Source organism: Coccinella septempunctata, chromosome 5 (assembly GCF_907165205.1).
Source record: "Coccinella septempunctata chromosome 5, icCocSept1.1, whole genome shotgun sequence".
Taxonomy (NCBI): Eukaryota; Metazoa; Arthropoda; class Insecta; order Coleoptera; family Coccinellidae; genus Coccinella; species Coccinella septempunctata.
In genome coordinates this window covers 8313108-8331685 of record NC_058193.1, presented here as the reverse complement: position 1 = coordinate 8331685, position 18578 = coordinate 8313108, and the positions used below count along the sequence as shown (strand labels likewise).

Below are 18578 nucleotides of genomic sequence, written 5' to 3'. Positions count from 1 at the left end.
TACATTTTCATCAACATTATTATAAATTATTCTTTGACCAATCTTTTCCGAAATGTTTCTATAAATTACAAGTTCGTTATTGTTGAAACCTTGCATTTGTAATTGATAGTCATACTGCAGTTTAGTCTGTTTTATTCTTTCTAGGAAATTTAGAAGAGGTTCTTTGGAAGCTCTACGCATATTTTGGTACTCATCCTGTAATACGTCAAAATTAATTCTGAATCCAAATTTATCGATTACAATTTGCTTTAGTTCGACCCAATTATTTGGAATTGGTCCTGAATTTATAATTATTCTTGCTTCGTCGATTATTCGTGATTTTATCATGGCGAAACAATAATGATTTATTCGGGCATTATCTGTTAATCCGAATTTTGCGAGGTAATTTTCTATTTCCACTATAAATAATTGGAGCTCGTGTGAGTTACCACTGAATTTTGGTAATAAATCTCCAAATAATTTTAAATCATTGATATCCATCGTATTAACTTGACTCACTGAAGGTTGTGTCATTGTTGTCTCAAAATTTTTGAATTTTTCAATTAAATCGTCTATCTTGAATGAAATTAGTCAGTTTGTTTCTTACAATATTTATGAAAAAGAAGAAAAAATCAAATATTCCTTTGGTCTAGGGAATAGAAAAACTAGGAGGATAATAGATCAACTCACTTTCGTTGCTTCCGGTCCTGGTTTGAAGGGCGCTACTCGATCAATCCACAGGTGTGTTGTCCGATGTTGATAAGCTCACAAGCAGGCCTGAGAGGGTTCACCTTGTACTTCTTTTCAGGGATTCAGCCTTTCGTCTTGGACTCTTGCTCGCTCTTTGGTTTGCTGCTACTTTTGATCGGTTTCACTGGTTAGGATTGACGTCACAAATTTTCACAACTTTTTGTTTCGAATGTTACTCGAAGAAATAACTTTCAAGTTTTCTATTTTTCTCTAGAATACTAGCAACATCCCATCCTCGTCGCCAGATATATTTTCTCAACTCGTCAACACGTTTTTAAAAAAATTCAGGAAGAACTTTTACAAGCGGTTTATTCAAAGTCTTTACAATGAATCTTATCTACTAACTCTGTCTCATTCTAACACCTTACATCCTTAAATAGATTAATTATGCCTGATCAGCAGTTGGCGGTCAGTGCTTCTTCATTTACGGGATGTGCCGGATCGGCTTACATATTAATATACAGGGTTTCCGGGGAGTAACTGTACATACTCATACCAGAGATAGAGTTGGACTGGCTGATTACGGATTGACTATAAAAAATAATTTCTGGATTTCCCTAAAAAGCTACAGGGTGATTTTCCAACTTCATGGAAATACTTAGACCATCATAAAATCCAAACTTAATGACGGATATTATTGAAACTTAGGAGGTTCTTGACACATGCTAAGGTTGAGTCAGAAAGATATCAATTATTCCATTATTCCAGGGCCGAACCCATTGATCTCCATTTAAAGTATTCAGGGTAAAAAAAACACTTTATATTTCGAATTACAAATAATTTATTAGCTTTTTAGAAAGAAGCTAAATTATGCTTCAATTTTTGGTACCGCTCAAAGTTGTCACATCAACAATTATTTTTTCATGAATTTTTTAATTTGGATAAAGTTCGAAAATTGCAATTTATTTACCTGAACAGGACATAATCATCTTGTGCAGGTCGAAAATAAATAATAAATTTTCTTAAAAAAGTCACTGAAGGTGAAGAAGACTATAATAATTTGTTGATATACTGGGTGGCCACCCCAGACGCGGATTTCACTTTGAGGGAGTAAATGAAGGTATTTTGAAATAAAAATTGCTGATGTGTATAGGGTATACAGAAGCATATTTCAAAATTATTCTTATGTATACTGGGTGTTCGACAACAATGAAATAGACCAAAGTTACACTTCTTTCAGTCAAGAGAACAGCTGATGAACAGAATAATCAACTGTTGCGATATTTTAAGAAATAATGGCGATATGATTCAGAAGGCTATATCCAATTTGAAAATTCGGCAAGAGAAATGTATACAAGCTAATGGTTTTCCTTTCGAACCACTTTTGAAATAATGTTGACTCAGCAATTTATTCGTTTTCTATTTTTTTTATTAGGTACTCTCTACTGTATTTTAGTTTTTTTCATTTGTTATTGTTTCGTTATTGAAGTGCTTATTAAAGCTCTGAACTTTTTTGTAAATTTTCTACTAATACATTCGCATTTTATATTCAAACATGAGATTTTCAGTTCTCTTCATGGTGAAAAATTCAAATTTTCGAACTTTATCCAAATTCAAAAATTCATAAAAAAATAATTCTTGATGTGACAACCTTGAGTGATACCGAGAATTGAAGCATAATTTAGCTTCTTCCTAAAAATTGAATCAATTATTTGAAATACAAAGTGTTTTTTCTGCCCTGAACACTTTAAATGAATATTAATGAGTCCGGCCCTGGAATAATGAAATAATTGATATCTTTCTGACTTGACCTTAGCATGTGTCAATAACCTCCCAAGTTTCAATAATATCCGTCAATAAGTTTGGATTTTATGACGATCTAAGTATTTCCATGAAGTTGGAAAATCACCCTGTAGCTTTCTAGGGAAATCCAGAAATTAATTTTTTATAGTCAATCCGTAACCAGATAGTCCAACTCTATCTCTGGTAAGAGTATGTACAGTTATTCCCCGGACACCCTGTATATATGGGGAGGTTTTCCAGGATTTCTTGGTCTTTACGGATTAGTTCTACACTTTTATATCATCCAAGCTTTCGGCTTTCGGTAATTTTTATTACCTTTTTCAAGGATCTGTAACATGAATACAGGTAAGTACGTAACATTGGACTAAGATGATAGCATGAACATACATATATTGTGGTTTTTGTCCTCTGAATTTTGAGTTGCATGAATAGACTTTTTTTTGAGTTGGTTTGATCTCATTTCGGTTTCAAAATCGAGTAGCATATGCTAATAAAGAGTCCAGCCAGTTGAAATGAAACCCCAACAGATGTTCGCGAAGCTTCTGTCATCATATTTTTAACATTGGTGAATAATCCTGGAGTTTTCTTCTTTGGTCGATCACTTTTCCGTTTTTGATTGAAAATACCTTACGTAAAACGTCAACACTGTCAACAGTCGAAACAGCACAGATTCATAATAATATACAGCCAAAGATTTTAGAGTAGAAAGATAGGAAACGCCCTCATATCGCTAGTACTAAAAACCGACTTCTCTGCCTCAACAAGACTATGGAATATTTTGCAAAACAGCTTGACTGACAAAGCTAAACATATAAAGAGAATCTGCTATACTAGATGGTCATCAAGAGCTGATGCAGTTTGTGCCTTAGCTGATAGCTACAAAAATATTAGAGAGGTCCTTTTGCAATTGAGTGTAATAAGTGATCACGGGAAACCTATGGCCAAATTAGAAGCGATTTTTTATTTCATTAAAATTAAATAAAAAAATGTTCCATTCATTTTGTTATGGTCTTTTTTATGAATTTTTCAATTTTGTTCAGTAGTTTTATGTTTTTTTTTTCCTGTAGAATAAAATAGTTGCATTAATTTCTATTTATTTATTTTCAATTATTCAAATATGTTCATTTATTTTTCTCATTAATTTTATAACGACCCTTTATTTTTGTTCGTATTGAAATAAAGATATAAGTAAAAAGTAACTTAACCCACTTCATAGACAATTGAAAAAAAAACCCTCGGTATGTATTTACATAAGATATGTCCTACATTGTATTCTTAGTAGGGGCCCCAGATTTGTCTTGCTCTTAAGGCCCCCAGTTAGGTTAATCCGCCACTGAGAACTATAAAATATTCCTCCTGAGATAAAAATTTTGAATTGGAAAAAACTTCAGAATACCATATATACTTTTCGAATGTCAATCTAGATACCTTTAAATCAACGAAATACAGAATTTTCCTATTTCTACATACCTTTCACCTGATTACTGATTGCTGGGTGTGTTGGACGGATAAACCAAACCTGCCACTGCGACCAAGCGGTCTATTGCAGCACAATGGGGAATTCTCCTCAATTTGGGTTATCACTGCATATGCAAGTTTAAACTGAATAATTATGTGTTTCATTCATGATTTTTTCAAATTCACCGCGGAAACTATTCAAAATCATCCTTCAAATATGGGGTTTTAAAATTTAAATCGCGTCGTGCACAGTTTAGGATTTGGCAACAGCGCATACAAGACAATGGAAAGAACAATGTCCGATCAGCTTGTTTATAAAATAACAGCTGTTGATCTACAGGCGCCTACTTACTGGCGAGCTTCAACTGCAACTGGCCATAAAAATGCCATAAAATTTTACGACCTTCCTCGTTCGTCCCAGACTTCATAGACAGCCATCTTGGTCTATCTCATCAAGATAATGTATTTGTTGTCCTTTATTATCAATGCATATTTCAGTCGATGTTGCCAACTTTTGCAATCCACATGAAACGCTCTAAATTTTAAATACCCATTTTTATTTTTCATTTTTAAGTGCTTAAGATAATTTTTTTTGAAGTAGAATAAAACATGAACTTATTTACAGAGCAATCGCAACGGAAGACTTATATAAGCTAAATGGGAAACACGCCGTGGGTTTCCATCAAGGGATTTTTGCTATAAGTTTCGTTAGGAAAAAAAAGGAACCAAATCAAAAGGATGATCATCAATCTAGTTTAGGACACGTCTATTAGGAATCGTATGGCTAAACATGACACGGTAGCTAAGATCGTTGATAACATATTATATGCCTTGATAACTGCTAGAAACGAGAATAACGAATGGTCTTAAGGTAGAAATCAGATGAATTTAGTAGACAGGTTATAGACTAAGGTATAAAGAATATAATGAAATAAAATCAAAAGGAAGATCCTCAACCTAGTTTAGAACACGCCTAATAGGAATCGTATGGCTAAACATGACACGGTAGCTAAGATCGTTGATAACATATTATATGCCTTGATAACTGCTAGAAACGAGAATAACGAATGATCTTAAGGTAGAAATCAGATGAATTTAGTAGACAGGTTATAGACTAAGGTATAAAGAATATAATGAAATAAAATCAAAAGGAAGATCATCAACCTAGTTTAGGACACGCCTAATAGGAATCGTATGGCTAAACATGACACGGTAGCTAAGATCGTTGATAACATATTATATGCCTTGATAACTGCTAGAAATGAGAATAACGAATGACCTCAAGGTAGAAATCAGATGAATTTAGTAGACAGGTTATAGACTAAGGTATAAGGAATATAATGAAATAAAATCAAAAGGAAGATCATCAACCTAGTTTAGGACACGTCTAATAGGAATCGTATGGCTAAATATGACACGGTTGCTGAGATAGTTGATAACGAATTATATGCCTAGATCTCTGCTGAGAAGAACTAATCATCTTAAGGTAGAAATCAGATGAATTTTGTAGACAATACGGTGGACTAATAAATAAAGAATATAATGAAACAAAATCAAAAGGATGATCTTCAATCTCGCGTTTGTGTCACGTCTAATAGGAAACGTATGGCAGAATATGACATGGCTGATAAGATCGTTGATAACGAATTATGGAGGTTGTTCAGAGAAAACGAAGAAGCGCAATGGTCAAAAAAAAAATAGCAAAAACTAAAGTTACAAAACAGTCGTCATCGTTGAGTCGAGTGTTACACATGTACCTTATCGATGCGAAGCCTGGTGAGCGTTTGAATTGGAATCCAGTTTTCTTTTTCTTTTCTTGCCAATTTCAAGAAAGATTTTACTGAATTTCGTCGAACGTGTGTTTATCCCCGGAATTTCCCTGAATTTCACAAATTTTGAAAATTTTTCAAGTATCGATATCACTTCCGAAACAACAAACAATATCGGAGACATTCTTATCTCCCGAACATCTGGTTCTCTGGAGAGAATGTGTGTTTCCTCCTTATGTTTCTGTCAACAAAATGAATAACATCAACATGAATATATCCACGACTAAAGCTACCATACACGATATCACTTCTATACAATCACAATCCACAACAATAGAACCTAGGGCTTCTTATGTCAACGCAATCAAGACAACACCTATAACAAGTTTCCCAAGAAAAGACCAAGCTATCCTCATCAATGCCATTGGAGATCTACGAAATTCAGATTACGTAAAAACCATTGGAAACATAATCGGAGCAAAAAACATCAGATATGTCTCGCGCCTATCAAACCAAAGGGTTTGTATTTTCCTGGATGATATCAAAACTGTAGACCACCTACTAGCAAATCACCATTCAATCACAGTTTGCGGCTTTCAAACGAATATTCGTCGATTAATTACTCCAGCCAAAAGAATAATAATATCAAACGCCTGCCCATCCATACCTCATAAGGTTATTGAAGATAAGCTTAAGGAGATGGGCTTGAAACCGGTATCCAATCTAAATTTTCTGAGAGCAGGTTTGGAAGGAGAAGAATTTGCACATATTCTAAGCTTCAAAAGGCAAATCTACATCTGTCCCCCAGAAAATGAACACGAACTGCCTTCATCTTTTCTGTTAACGCATGAAGAGACGACTTACAGACTTTTCATAGCTTCAGACGCCCCAGTTTGTTTCAACTGTAAAGAAACCGGACATATCGCCACTGTCTGCCCAAGAAAAACAACATCCGAATCGCAAATGGAACCAACCACATCCAATGAGAGCCCCAAAAATATTACACAAACAGATGATGTTGCAGCACAAATCATACCAAACGCAGAAAATACCAACCTAACAAACCACAAAAATGCCGCGCCTCCACCAGCTCTCCAAGTTCACCCAATCAAGAGGATGCCATAGACCCAATGGAATTTACAAGCAAAACAGATGATAAACCCACACTACAGCTACTCAACCCTGGAAATCAAACCGAAATTTTCATAGAACCAAACTCGAGTACAATCAAACCCAATAAAAATAAGAAACCTAAGAAAACAACTACACCACAAAAACCGTTAAACCTTGGAGAAATTGAATCTATATTCCTGAGAGACCCGACACAATTTGCGTTGAATTTCGAAGACATCAGACAATTCTTGGAACTTTGCATAGAAAATAAAAATCCCCTAGACAATGCTAGGAAAATAACTGAAAACATAGACGCGTTAATTCACACCATAGAAGAAATTCATCCCCATTTGCCAACCAGAACTATCAAGATGAAATGCACGAAAATACTGAAAAATCTGAAGAGCCAACTTCAACTTGAAGAAACCGAACTTTCAAGCAATTTCAGTACAAGTTCTCAAGACCTCCTCCAGGAATCAGACACGGTAATAACTGAGGAACAATGTAATTAAATTTTCCATGTTCACCATAATCCAATGGAACTGCCGTGGTTTTTATCCACGGTTGGAAAGAATTCAAGAATTACTCGATAAATATCAACCCGACATCCTATGCCTCCAGGAAATCAACTTGAAGGACAATCAAAAACCAAAACTTAAAAATTATCAAGTTTATAATTTAAATAGACCTAATGCAAACAAAGCTAGTGGCGGTGTTGCTACCTTCATCAAGAACCAATATCACAGCGAACAGATTACTCTCACAACCAATCTTGAAACCACTGCAGTCTCAGTGTGGACCCCAGCTAAAATTTCAGTATGTAATATATATATTCCACCAAAGCACGATCTTCAAGAAGCAGAAATCAACGAAGTGATCAAACAACTCCCCAAACCCTTTATTCTACTTGGAGACTTCAATGCTCATAATCCAATATGGGGATCCCTAAACGTTGACAAAAAGGGTAAAATTATGGAGAACATCCTGACCTACACCGAATTCATCATACATAACACTGGTGACTATACTCACTTCAATGAATCTAATGGAACATTCTCTTGCATTGACCTTACAATGTCGGACCCTAGCATCGGCCCTTCCCTAGACTGGAATGTCCTGGACAGTTTGTACGATAGCGATCATTTCCCAATCAAAATAACACACCACTTGAATAACATGAACTCCGTTGTTAGTGAAAGTTGGCAAATAAATAAAGCTGACTGGGTGTCCTACTCAGGTTATATAGAAGAAAAAATGACCTCTTTCTCAATTAATGACAATATTACTACGACTATTGAGGACTTCTCTAGAATAATCAAGGATGCCGCAGACCAATTCGTCGGAAGAAGGAAAATATCGAGGAGAAATAAATTTACATCTTGGTGGAATTCCAATTGTGAAGAACAGGTCAAACGGTGTAAACGCGCCCTATATAAACTGAAGAGGAAAAATTGCTTAGAAAACCTAGTAGAATTCAAGAAACAAAGAGCCTTAACACGTAGAGTCCTTAAAGCAAGTAAGAAAAGATCCTGGCAGGATTTTGTCTCGCAACTCACTAGTAGCGTCAATATCAAAGAAGTCTGGAATAAAATAAATGCGATCAAAGGTAAAAGGCGCAATCATGCAATCAGAGCACTCAAAAACGGAAATAACATCATAACAGATGAGTCTGAAATAGCAGAATTATTAGCTGAGCATTTCGAACAATATTCTTCTGACTCAAATTACAGCCCGGAATTCCTTCAATACAAACATCGGAAAGAGTCTACAGAACACATAGAAATAAAGGATACTGATCGAAGCCCAATCAACCAGCCTATCACATTAAATGAACTTGAGTATGCAATTGATATCAGCAAAAATACCGCCCCTGGATGCGACCAAATACCAAGCATTTTTCTCAAACATCTTCCACTATCTGCTAAGGAAATAATAAAACTTTACTGACACTCTACAATAGAATATTAGTCCGAGAGCTGGCAGCAAAAACAACTACCACATAAGTTACCAAAGGTTTGGTTTGGCACTTCGGTTCAACTTTATTACCAAAACTTGAAACCGCCCGTCTGCCGGGCGTGAGTGGTCGCCTTATGGGATAAAAAAAATTGAAAAGATGAGAAAAAATCGATTGGAACTTCCTCATAGTTACCAAGATGAATGTTGTGTCAAAATGATCTAGGATCTTAACTGAATTGAAATCGTAAGCGTCTGCCAACAGGGGTGGTCGCTATTTCGAAACAGACGCTGTCAAATACAGGGTGGTCCAGATCATAACCAAGAAATTTTGACCACGTATTCTACATCAAAAATAAGCCTTAGTTTGTCATATAAACATATGTGTTAAAATTATAGAGAAAAAAAATGTTTTTTATTAATAACTTTCACACTGCTTGAAATATTTTCATGAAATTTGAGACATAGGTTTTGAGCGTCAAGGAGCACTTTTTGCATAATATCATTTCTTTTCTGTTCTACCAGTGGCGCCGTACTGCAGCGAGACTGAATATTTTCAGATAAAAAAATGATACGCCACTGGTTTTTCCGACAATAGAAATTGCTTTTCAAATCCTTATTCAATTTGGAGCAAATTCGGTCTCCTAACTTTTTGCTGTACGAGGCACCGTTTCCGGTTAAAAAAATAAAACACATTCTCATGCATAAAGAAATCGCCAAAATTTGATATAGCAATAAAAAGCTTACTACGGTTTTGTAGCAATTTTCTAAGATTAGATGAATTCAACACACACCCAACTCCTATTTTAGGGTAGATTAATTTGATTAGAAAACTTAAATGACAGTTTTGGTTTCCAATTACTCGTTTCAATACAAGCATAACCATAAAAGACTGTAATTTCTTTATTGTGGAAAACAAAGTGTGCCATGGAGGATACTTCGTGAATTTGATAGGAATCCAACAACAAGCAGTCAAATAGCAGCTCGCACACTTCTATTTTCTAAGTCAAAAATTCTTGCAACCCGTCCAATGTTTACGGGAGGGTGATGAACAGCGAAGATTATTTTTTTGCCAATGGATTCTTCGTTCAATTGAGCAGAATAGAGACTTTTTAAATACCATATTATGGACTGATGAATCGTGTTTTAGTCGTCGGGGCGTGGTAAATTTTCATAACCAGCATGTATGGGCCCACGAAAATCCACATCCCATTCGACCAAGAATTTAGTGTTAATGTGTTGGGAACGAGTGAAAATCCGAGTTACCTATTGACAGTTGTCAATTAATAATTTCATATTGTATTTTTCAATCATTTTGAAATATATTACCAGTTTCAATAAGAGAGTTTCCATACCTGAATATATGAACAAGGCATCATAAAAGTGGCGACGAGGATACTGTGAATAATTATCATGTCGGAGCAATTCCAAAAAACAATAACAGAATTCATCAAAGCCCAACAAGTACAGGTGCAGCTACAGCAGGATCAATTGATGAAGAATCAACAAGAATTTCTTTTACTCCTGTCTCAGAGTTTCAAGTCAAGTGAAGTTTCACCAAAGTCTGCAGAAGTAAGTGAAGAATTTCGTATGGAAACTCTAGGCAATGGAATCACTGAATTCCACTATGATCCAGAAAACAACATTACTTTCGATGCATGGTACCGACGTTATGAGAGTTTGTTCATCGAGGATGCACAAAAACTCTCAGATCCAGCTAAAGTGAGACTTTTACTCAGGAAATTGGACACACAAGTTCATCAACAATTCATCAATCTTATTTTGCCAAAAGAGCCTAAAGAAATCGATTTCAAAGATACAGTAGCTAAACTCAAAGAAATGTTCGGAAAGAAAACTTCAATTTTTAACACTCGTTATCAGTGTATGAAACTTACTAAAAATAGTGCGGAAGATTTCGTTGCATATGCTGCAAAAGTGAATAAGTTTTGTGAAGACTTTGACATCAGGAAAATAACAGCTGATCAATTCAAATGTCTTATTTTCGTGTGTGGGCTTGAGTCTGTTGACGATTCAGATGTGAGATCACGACTATTATCGAAAATTGATGGGAAAAACTCAGAATCTCTCAACCTTGAAGATTTAATTTCTGAATGTCAGCGTATAATCAATTTGAAGAAAGATACCGCAATGGTAGAACATGCTAACACATCAATGGTAAACGTAATTTCAAAAAAGAACTATTGGTCATCAAAGAAATCGTATGATGACAATAAGGAAGATAAAGTAGAATCGAATATTTCTTCAAGCAGAGATAGACCAAAATCAGCATGTTGGTATTGTGGTCAGATGCATTTTGCCAAGGATTGTACCTACCGGAATCACAAATGTAAAAACTGCAACAAAGTTGGTCACAAGGAAGGGTTTTGAATAAGAGGAGGAACTACAAGCAGAACGGCAATTACAGAAGCAACATAATATCTCAGGTGAATTCACTAACAGGACGCAAATATCTGCAATTAATGATCAATGGCGTAACGGTCAATCTGCAAATCGATACTGCCTCAGATATCACCATAATATCGGAGGAAACGTGGACCAAACTAGGAAAGCCTCAATGTTTCCCAACGAAAAATTTAGTCAAAAATGCAAGCGGTCAACAACTTCCTCTCATTTCAGAATTCAAATGCAACATAGCCTTTAACAATCAATCATATTCAGGAAAATGCTATGTTAGTCCAGTGAAGAATCTCAATTTATTGGGAATCGATTGGATCACGATGTTTGGATTGTGGGACATTCCACTGAATTCTATTTGTAATGTGATGTCTGTGTCAAGAAAAGATATGTTACCCTCAATTCCGAATAGTAGTCCACAAAATGTTCAAGAATTACAGGAGAAATTTCCTGATATATTTGATGATAGACTTGGTCTTTGCAAAAAAATGAAGGTGGAATTGCATGTGTCGCGAGAAACTAAACCAGTTTTTCGTCCAAAACGACCAGTGGCTTACGCTGCACAGGCACAAATTGAAGATGAACTGAATCGAATTCAAGATCTTGGCATAATTTCCCCAGTTGATTATTCTGAATGGGCTGCACCTATTGTAGTAAAGAAAAAGGCAAATGGGAGTCTACGTATCTGTGGAGATTATTCGACAGGGTTGAATGATGCTCTTCAACCTCATCAATTCCCTCTTCCCACCTTGGATGATATTTTTTCGAAATTAGCCAATTCAAAAGTATTCAGCGTTATTGACTTGTCTGATGCATTTTTACAAGTTGAGGTCCAGGAAAATTCAAGAAAGTACCTCACAATCAATACTCATAAAGGCTTATTTTCTTACAATAGGCTTCCATTTGGAATCAAAGTAGCTCCAACATTGTTTCAGCAAATTATCGAAACGATGATATCAGGATTGGAAGGAACAGCAGCATATATTGATGACATCATCATTTCTGGAAAGAATATAGAAGACCATCAACGGAATTTGCTGAACGTTTTACAGAGAATTCGTGAATTCGGGTTTCATCTCAAGATTCAAAAATGTAAGTTCAATCTACCCGAAATCAAATATTTGGGAAATATTATCAATCAACACGGAATAAAGCCCGATCCTTCAAGGATTGAAGCAGTTATCCATATGCCCCCACCACACGATATATCTACACTACGTTCTTATCTAGGAGCAATTAATTATTACGGAAAATTTGTTAGGAATATGCACGAACTTCGGAAACCGTTCGACCAATTGTTGAAGAAAAATGTAAAATGGGAATGGAGTATTGATTGTCAGCAATCTTTCGACAAATTTAAGGAAATTTTACAATCGAATCTCCTATTGACTCACTACAACCCAGAACTTCCCATTGTAGTAGCAGCTGATGCCTCTAATAGTGGCATTGGCTCTTGCATATTCCATAAATTCCAAGATGGATCTATGAAAGCAATCTATCATGCTTCTAGATCGCTCACAGACACAGAAAAAAAGTACAGCCAGATAGAAAAAGAGGCTCTTGCACTAGTATTTGCAGCGAAAAAGTTCCATCGTATGATATATGGTCGCCGTGTGATTTTTCAAATTGATCACAAGCCATTACTTGCAATATTTGGCTCAAAAAAAGGCATTCCTGTGCATATAGCAAATCGGTTGCAACGGTATGCTCTTATTCTGAAAGCATACGATTTTGAAATCGAATATGTTAAAACAGAAAATTTTGGACACGCTGATATACTTTCAAGGCTAATCAACTTCGATGCAGTTCAAGATGAGGAATATATAATTTCTTCAATAAGAATTGAAGCAGAGGTCCTACAGATTCTGAATATTGCCATTGATGCACTTCCAGTTACTCACAGGATGATTCAACAAGAAACTTCCAAATGCAGGAACCTTCAAACCATAATTGAATACGTACAAAAGGATACCTGGCCAAGAAATGTTGAATTGAATAAAGAACTCAAATCATTCTACGATAGAAGAGATAACCTTTCAGTCGTTGATGGATGTTTGATGTTCGCAGAACGCGTGGTAGTTCCAGAAATTTTCAAGCGTCGTATTCTGCACCGATTACATAAAGGTCATCCAGGACAAGAAAGAATGAAATCCCTTGCAAGGAGTTACGTTTACTGGAGAAATATTGATGCAGATATTCAAGATTTCGTCAGAAAATGTTCAAGTTGTGCTGAAGCCGCAAAATCTCCTCCGAGAATTCCATTTTCGCCATGGACTACACCGGAAGGACCCTGGCAACGACTTCATATAGATTTTGCAGGACCAATTAAAGGAGATTTCTTTATGATTGTTGTTGATGCTTATTCGAAATGGCCAGAAATAGTGAACACGAAAACTACGACAACTGCATTCATTATCAGAACATTAGAAGAAATTTTTGCAAGATTCGGAAATCCCCGAATTCTTGTTTCCGATAATGCAAGTCAATTTTGCAGTCAAAGTTTTCAAATATTTTGCAAACAAAATGGAATCGATCACATAAGGACAGCACCCTACCACCCGCAATCCAATGGTCAAGTGGAAAGGTTTGTCGATACTTTCAAACGAGCATTGAGAAAAATTGAAAGGGGTGGACAACCATTGGGACAACAGATTCAGACATTTTTAGCGACTTACCGAACTACTCCAAGCCGTTATACGCCAAATGGAACATCTCCAGCAGAAGTGCTCCTCGGTAGGAAAGTTAGAACAACTCTTGACCTATTGTTGCCATCTCGAGTAGGTCATCAAGATAACGACAATGATGCTATACCTTCCAAATCATTTGAAATTGGTGATATGATTTATTGCCAAGTTCATAGTAATAATAGTTACAAATGGAAACCTGGAAGAATCACCGACAAGCTCGGTAATGTCATGTATGAAATATCACTTGAAAATTCCCAGAGAATTTTGAGAGTACATGCAAATCAGTTGAAGGAAAGATATGTTAAGTGTTCTGGTAACGAGAATGACATTCTGCCCCTCGAAATTCTGATGGAATCCTTTGAGATATCTAGGAACCAGGGAAAAAATAATGTTTGGCTTGGACTTTATAATAATCACCTATTTGCACCCTATTTCTTACCAGAACGGGTTAGTGGTGAAATTTTTTTACAATTTCTAATGGCAGAGCTTGCAAATATGTGGGTGCAGTAGTTTCAACTTGACGGTTGTCCAGCCCACTTTCATAGAAATGTGAGGAACTGGTTGGATGATAATTTTCCAGAAAGATGGATCGGACGTAATGGGCCAGTCAGTTGGCCTCCACGGAGCCCCGATATTACCCCTTTGGACTACTTCGTATGGGGGTTTTTGAAAGAAATCGTATATATGACTCCTGTGAACTCAAGGGAAAAACTTATTGGCCGTATTCAAAATGCTTGCGACGAATTAAGAAATCGAAATTTAGCTGCTGCTGTCGGATCTATTAGACGTCGATGTAAATTATGTGTTCAGCAAAATGGTTCATACTTCGAACATCTTCTTTAAGTTCGTGTTGACTGTGGTTGTTAATGCTTATTTTTTTAGTTACACGTTTCGTTCACAAAAATAGTCTTATTATTATTATATACCTCCCATATCAAATTTTGGCGACTTCTTCATGCATGTTTTATTTTTTTAACCGGAAACGGTGCCTCGTACAGCAAAAAGTCAAGAGACCGAATTTGCTCCAAATTAAATAAGGATTCAAAAAGTAATTTTTATTGTCGGAAAAACCAGTGGCGTATTATTTTTTTATCTGAAAATATTCAGTCTCGCTGCAATACGGACGCCACTGGTAGAACAGAAAAGAAAATATATTATGCAAAAAGTGCTCCTTGACGCTCAAAATCTATGTCTCAAATGACATAAAAATATTTCAAGAGGTGTGAAGGTTATTAATAAAAAACATTTTTTTTTCTATTATTTTAACACCCCGTATCTCGGAGAGGAAACATTTCCCGACATATGTTTATATGACAAACTAAGGCTTATTTTTGATGTAGAATACGTGGTTAAAATTTCTTGGTTATGATCTGGACCACCCTGTATTTGACAGCGTCTGTTTCGAAATAGCGACCACCCCTGTTGGCAGACGCTTACGATTTCAATTCAGTTAAGATCCTAGACCATTTTGACACAACATTCATCTTGGTAACTATGAGGAAGTTCCAATCGATTTTTTCTCATCTTTTCAATTTTTTTTATCCCATAAGGCGACCACTCACGCCCGGCAGACGGGCGGTTTCAAGTTTTGGTAATAAAGTTGAACCAAAGTGCCAAACCAAACATTTGGTAACTTATGAGGTAGTTGTTTTTGCTGCCAGCTCTCGGACTATATGGTTAGAGCACACTTTCGTCGATAAATGGAGAGAAGCCATTATCGTACCCATCCAAAAGTCAGATAAAAACTCGACTGATCCAAACAATTATCGTCCCATTTCACTAACTTGCACAATGTGCAAATTAATAGAAAGAATAATCAATAAACGACTTTGCCATTATCTTGAAAAAAACAAACTAATCTCAAAATATCAAAGTGGTTTCCGTAAATACAGATCAACCACCGATAACTTAATACAACTACATACCGAAATACTAGATTAATTTGCAAACAAGCAGGAACTGATCTCGGTGTTCTTTGACATTGTCAAAGCTTTTGATACTACATGGCGACATCGCATACTCAAAATTTTAAAGGAATGGAATATTGACGGTAATATATTACACTTCATAAACAACTTCATAAGCAATAGAACTTTTCGAGTCAAAGTAGGTAATACATGGTCCACAGTGCACAGACTACAAAATGGTTTACCACAAGGTTCAGTATTGAGTACAACGCTTTTCCTAATAGCGATAAATGACATTTTAAGCCATATTGGTCCACCGATTAAAGCATCAATTTTCGCAGATGATCTCCTCATCATGTGTCGTGGCTGTAACTCACATACCAGCACAAGGCTTCTTCAAGCAGCTATAAGGAAATTGGAGGAATGGTCTAAAATATCTGGTTTCAACTTTTCACCAACAAAAACGAAAGTAATGAAATTTACCAGAAAACACCTTGTACCATGTCAGCTACGTCTTTTCAACACCTCTCTACAAAATGTAAACCACCACACATTTCTCGGAATGACATTCGACTATAAATTGACATGGCATGAACACATCAAACAATTAAAATCAGACTGTATTAAGCGGATGAACATAATGAAAGTTTTGGCAAATAATACCTGGGGAGCTGATGAGAAAACCCTTCTAACCATATACCGAACACTGATAAGATCGAAACTTGACTATGGTTCAATAATATATGCAACAGCTAGCAAAACTTTACTGAAAAGTCTAAATGTTGTACAAAATACCGCCCTCCGAATAGCTACAGGTGCTTTTATAACAAGTCCTTCACAAAGTTTATGCAAAGAGACTGGCGAAATACCACTTTTCCTTCGAAGACAGATGCTACAGATGACATATGCGGCAAGGATATCCGCAGATGAACAAAACCCCCTACAAAGCCAAATTTATGGGCAGAAGTATAGAGAACTCTACAATAAACAACCGAAACTTAGATCACCTTTTTATCATCAAGTCAACCTTATATCAGATTCAAATTTCCCTGACACTCTGAGCTTAAAACCTCCTAAATACCCACCATGGACTAGTAGGAAGATCGACATCAATATAACACTCACATCCTACAAAAAGAACGAAACCGTGCCAGCTGAGTTTCAACAAAAATTCCTCGAAATAATATCCGAACTCAATTACAATGAAATTATCTACACAGACGCTTCCAAGTCAACCGGAAGAGTAGGATGTGCCTATCTCACCAATAGGGGACCTAAAAAATTCAAACTACCTTCGGACTGTAGTATTTTCACAGCGGAACTGATAGCTATACTGCAAGCACTCGAATACGTAAAAAAAACGAAAATTACACACTCCATAATATGCACCGACTCACTAAGCGCCATCCAAGCAATTCTAGAAATTTACAGCAAAAACCCTATCGTCAACAACATAAAAGATCTTTTCACTTCCATTGACCAGGAACACAATATTTGTCGTCTAATTTGGGTTCCATCTCATTGTGGTATTGCTGGAAATGAGGAAGCAGACAGAGCAGCAAAAGAAGCAAGTTTCGACGGGCAGGAAATAGCGATCATGACCACCTATGACCTCAGCAATAAATATAAAACTTACATAAGAAACAAATGGGAAAATATTTGGCAAAATCAAAGATCAAAGTTAGCGCTCATCGACCCCTCAACAACTTACGTATCACCCTCAGTCACAATCACAAAAAGGAGAGATCTTGTGATATTTAGGCGTCTTCGAATAGGCCACACTAGGGTTACACACAACCACCTCCTTGTGAAGGAAGATGTCCCAAGATGTGCTACATGTGATGCTGATATCACTGTACAACATATCCTAATCGATTGCCAATTATACCTACCCCAAAGGAACCATTTCAATGTCAGCGAATCAATGAAGGAGGCCCTGAGAATAAATTCTCCATTATCCCTAAACACCTTGGATTTCATAAAGAACATCAATGTCAAAATTTGATTAATAACGAAACTATGTAATTGAACAGTACTTCTGAGAATTGTATCTAAATACAGTGAATCTTACTAAACTGTACCATTACCGCTAATGACCTCGATGTCGAAGCGGCAAATTTATAAATAAATAAAATAAAGTTACAAAACAGGGGGAAATCAGACAATCATAAGCATGGTGAATGTAATGCCGGCGAATTCCCTGATCGTCCTGATTGCGGTTTGTGCTGCTCTGAAACATGGTCATTCACGAAAATAGCCTTTTAACTGTTCATATAGACGAATCCTAAGAGTGTCACAAATGGACAGATAGAACGTATGCAGCGTATGCTTTCGATTTACAAGAAATCAGATCAAAACAAGTACTGAACTAAATGAAGAGGGCATACCTCAATTACTAGTAAGAAAACGTTGTTATCCAGGATGGTCCAGATCGTAACCAAGAAATTTTAACGACGTATTCTACATCGAAAGTAAGCCTTAGTTTGTCATATAAACATATGTCGATAAATGTTTCCTCCTAGAGATACGGGGTGTTAAAATTATAGAAAAAAAATGTTTTTATTAATAACTTTCACAACGCTTAAAATATTTTTATAAAATTTGAGACATAGGTTTTGAGCGTCAAGGAGCACTTTTTGCATAATATAATTTCTTTTCTGTTCTTCCAGTAGCTTTCGTACTGCTGCGAGACTGAATATTTTCAGATGAAAAAAGGATACGCCACTGGTTTTTCCGACAATAAAAATTATTATAATATTTAAATCCTTATTTAATTTTCAGCAAATTCGGTCTCTTGACTTTTC

The 18578-nt window shown here is 36.0% G+C and overlaps 2 protein-coding genes across 2 annotated transcripts; both read left to right on the top strand.

Annotated features, from left to right (window-relative positions):
• Positions 1–11172: 11172 nt before the first annotated feature.
• Positions 11173–14377, top strand: LOC123313967 (uncharacterized protein K02A2.6-like). Its single transcript, XM_044899079.1, has 2 exons — positions 11173–11606; positions 12987–14377. The coding sequence occupies exons 1-2, from the start codon at positions 11246–11248 to the stop codon at positions 14375–14377; spliced, it is 1752 nt and encodes a 583-aa protein (XP_044755014.1). The 5' UTR covers positions 11173–11245.
• Positions 14378–16336: 1959 nt separating this feature from the next.
• On the top strand, positions 16337–17779 carry LOC123313966. The gene has a single exon (XM_044899078.1). It carries the CDS (start codon positions 16337–16339, stop codon positions 17777–17779), a length of 1443 nt encoding a protein of 480 aa, XP_044755013.1.
• The last annotated feature ends 799 nt before the right edge of the window (positions 17780–18578 follow it).

Bases quoted from the DNA above. Each gene is read 5' to 3' on its own strand.
- LOC123313967 (XM_044899079.1), top strand. From the start codon at position 11,246: ATGATCAATGGCGTAACGGTCAATCTGCAAATCGATACTGCCTCAGAT. The intron at 11,607-12,986 runs TTCAAGAATTAC...ACTTCGATGCAG, and splicing joins GAATAGTAGTCCACAAAATG to TTCAAGATGAGGAATATATA.
- LOC123313966 (XM_044899078.1), top strand. From the start codon at position 16,337: ATGACATTCGACTATAAATTGACATGGCATGAACACATCAAACAATTA.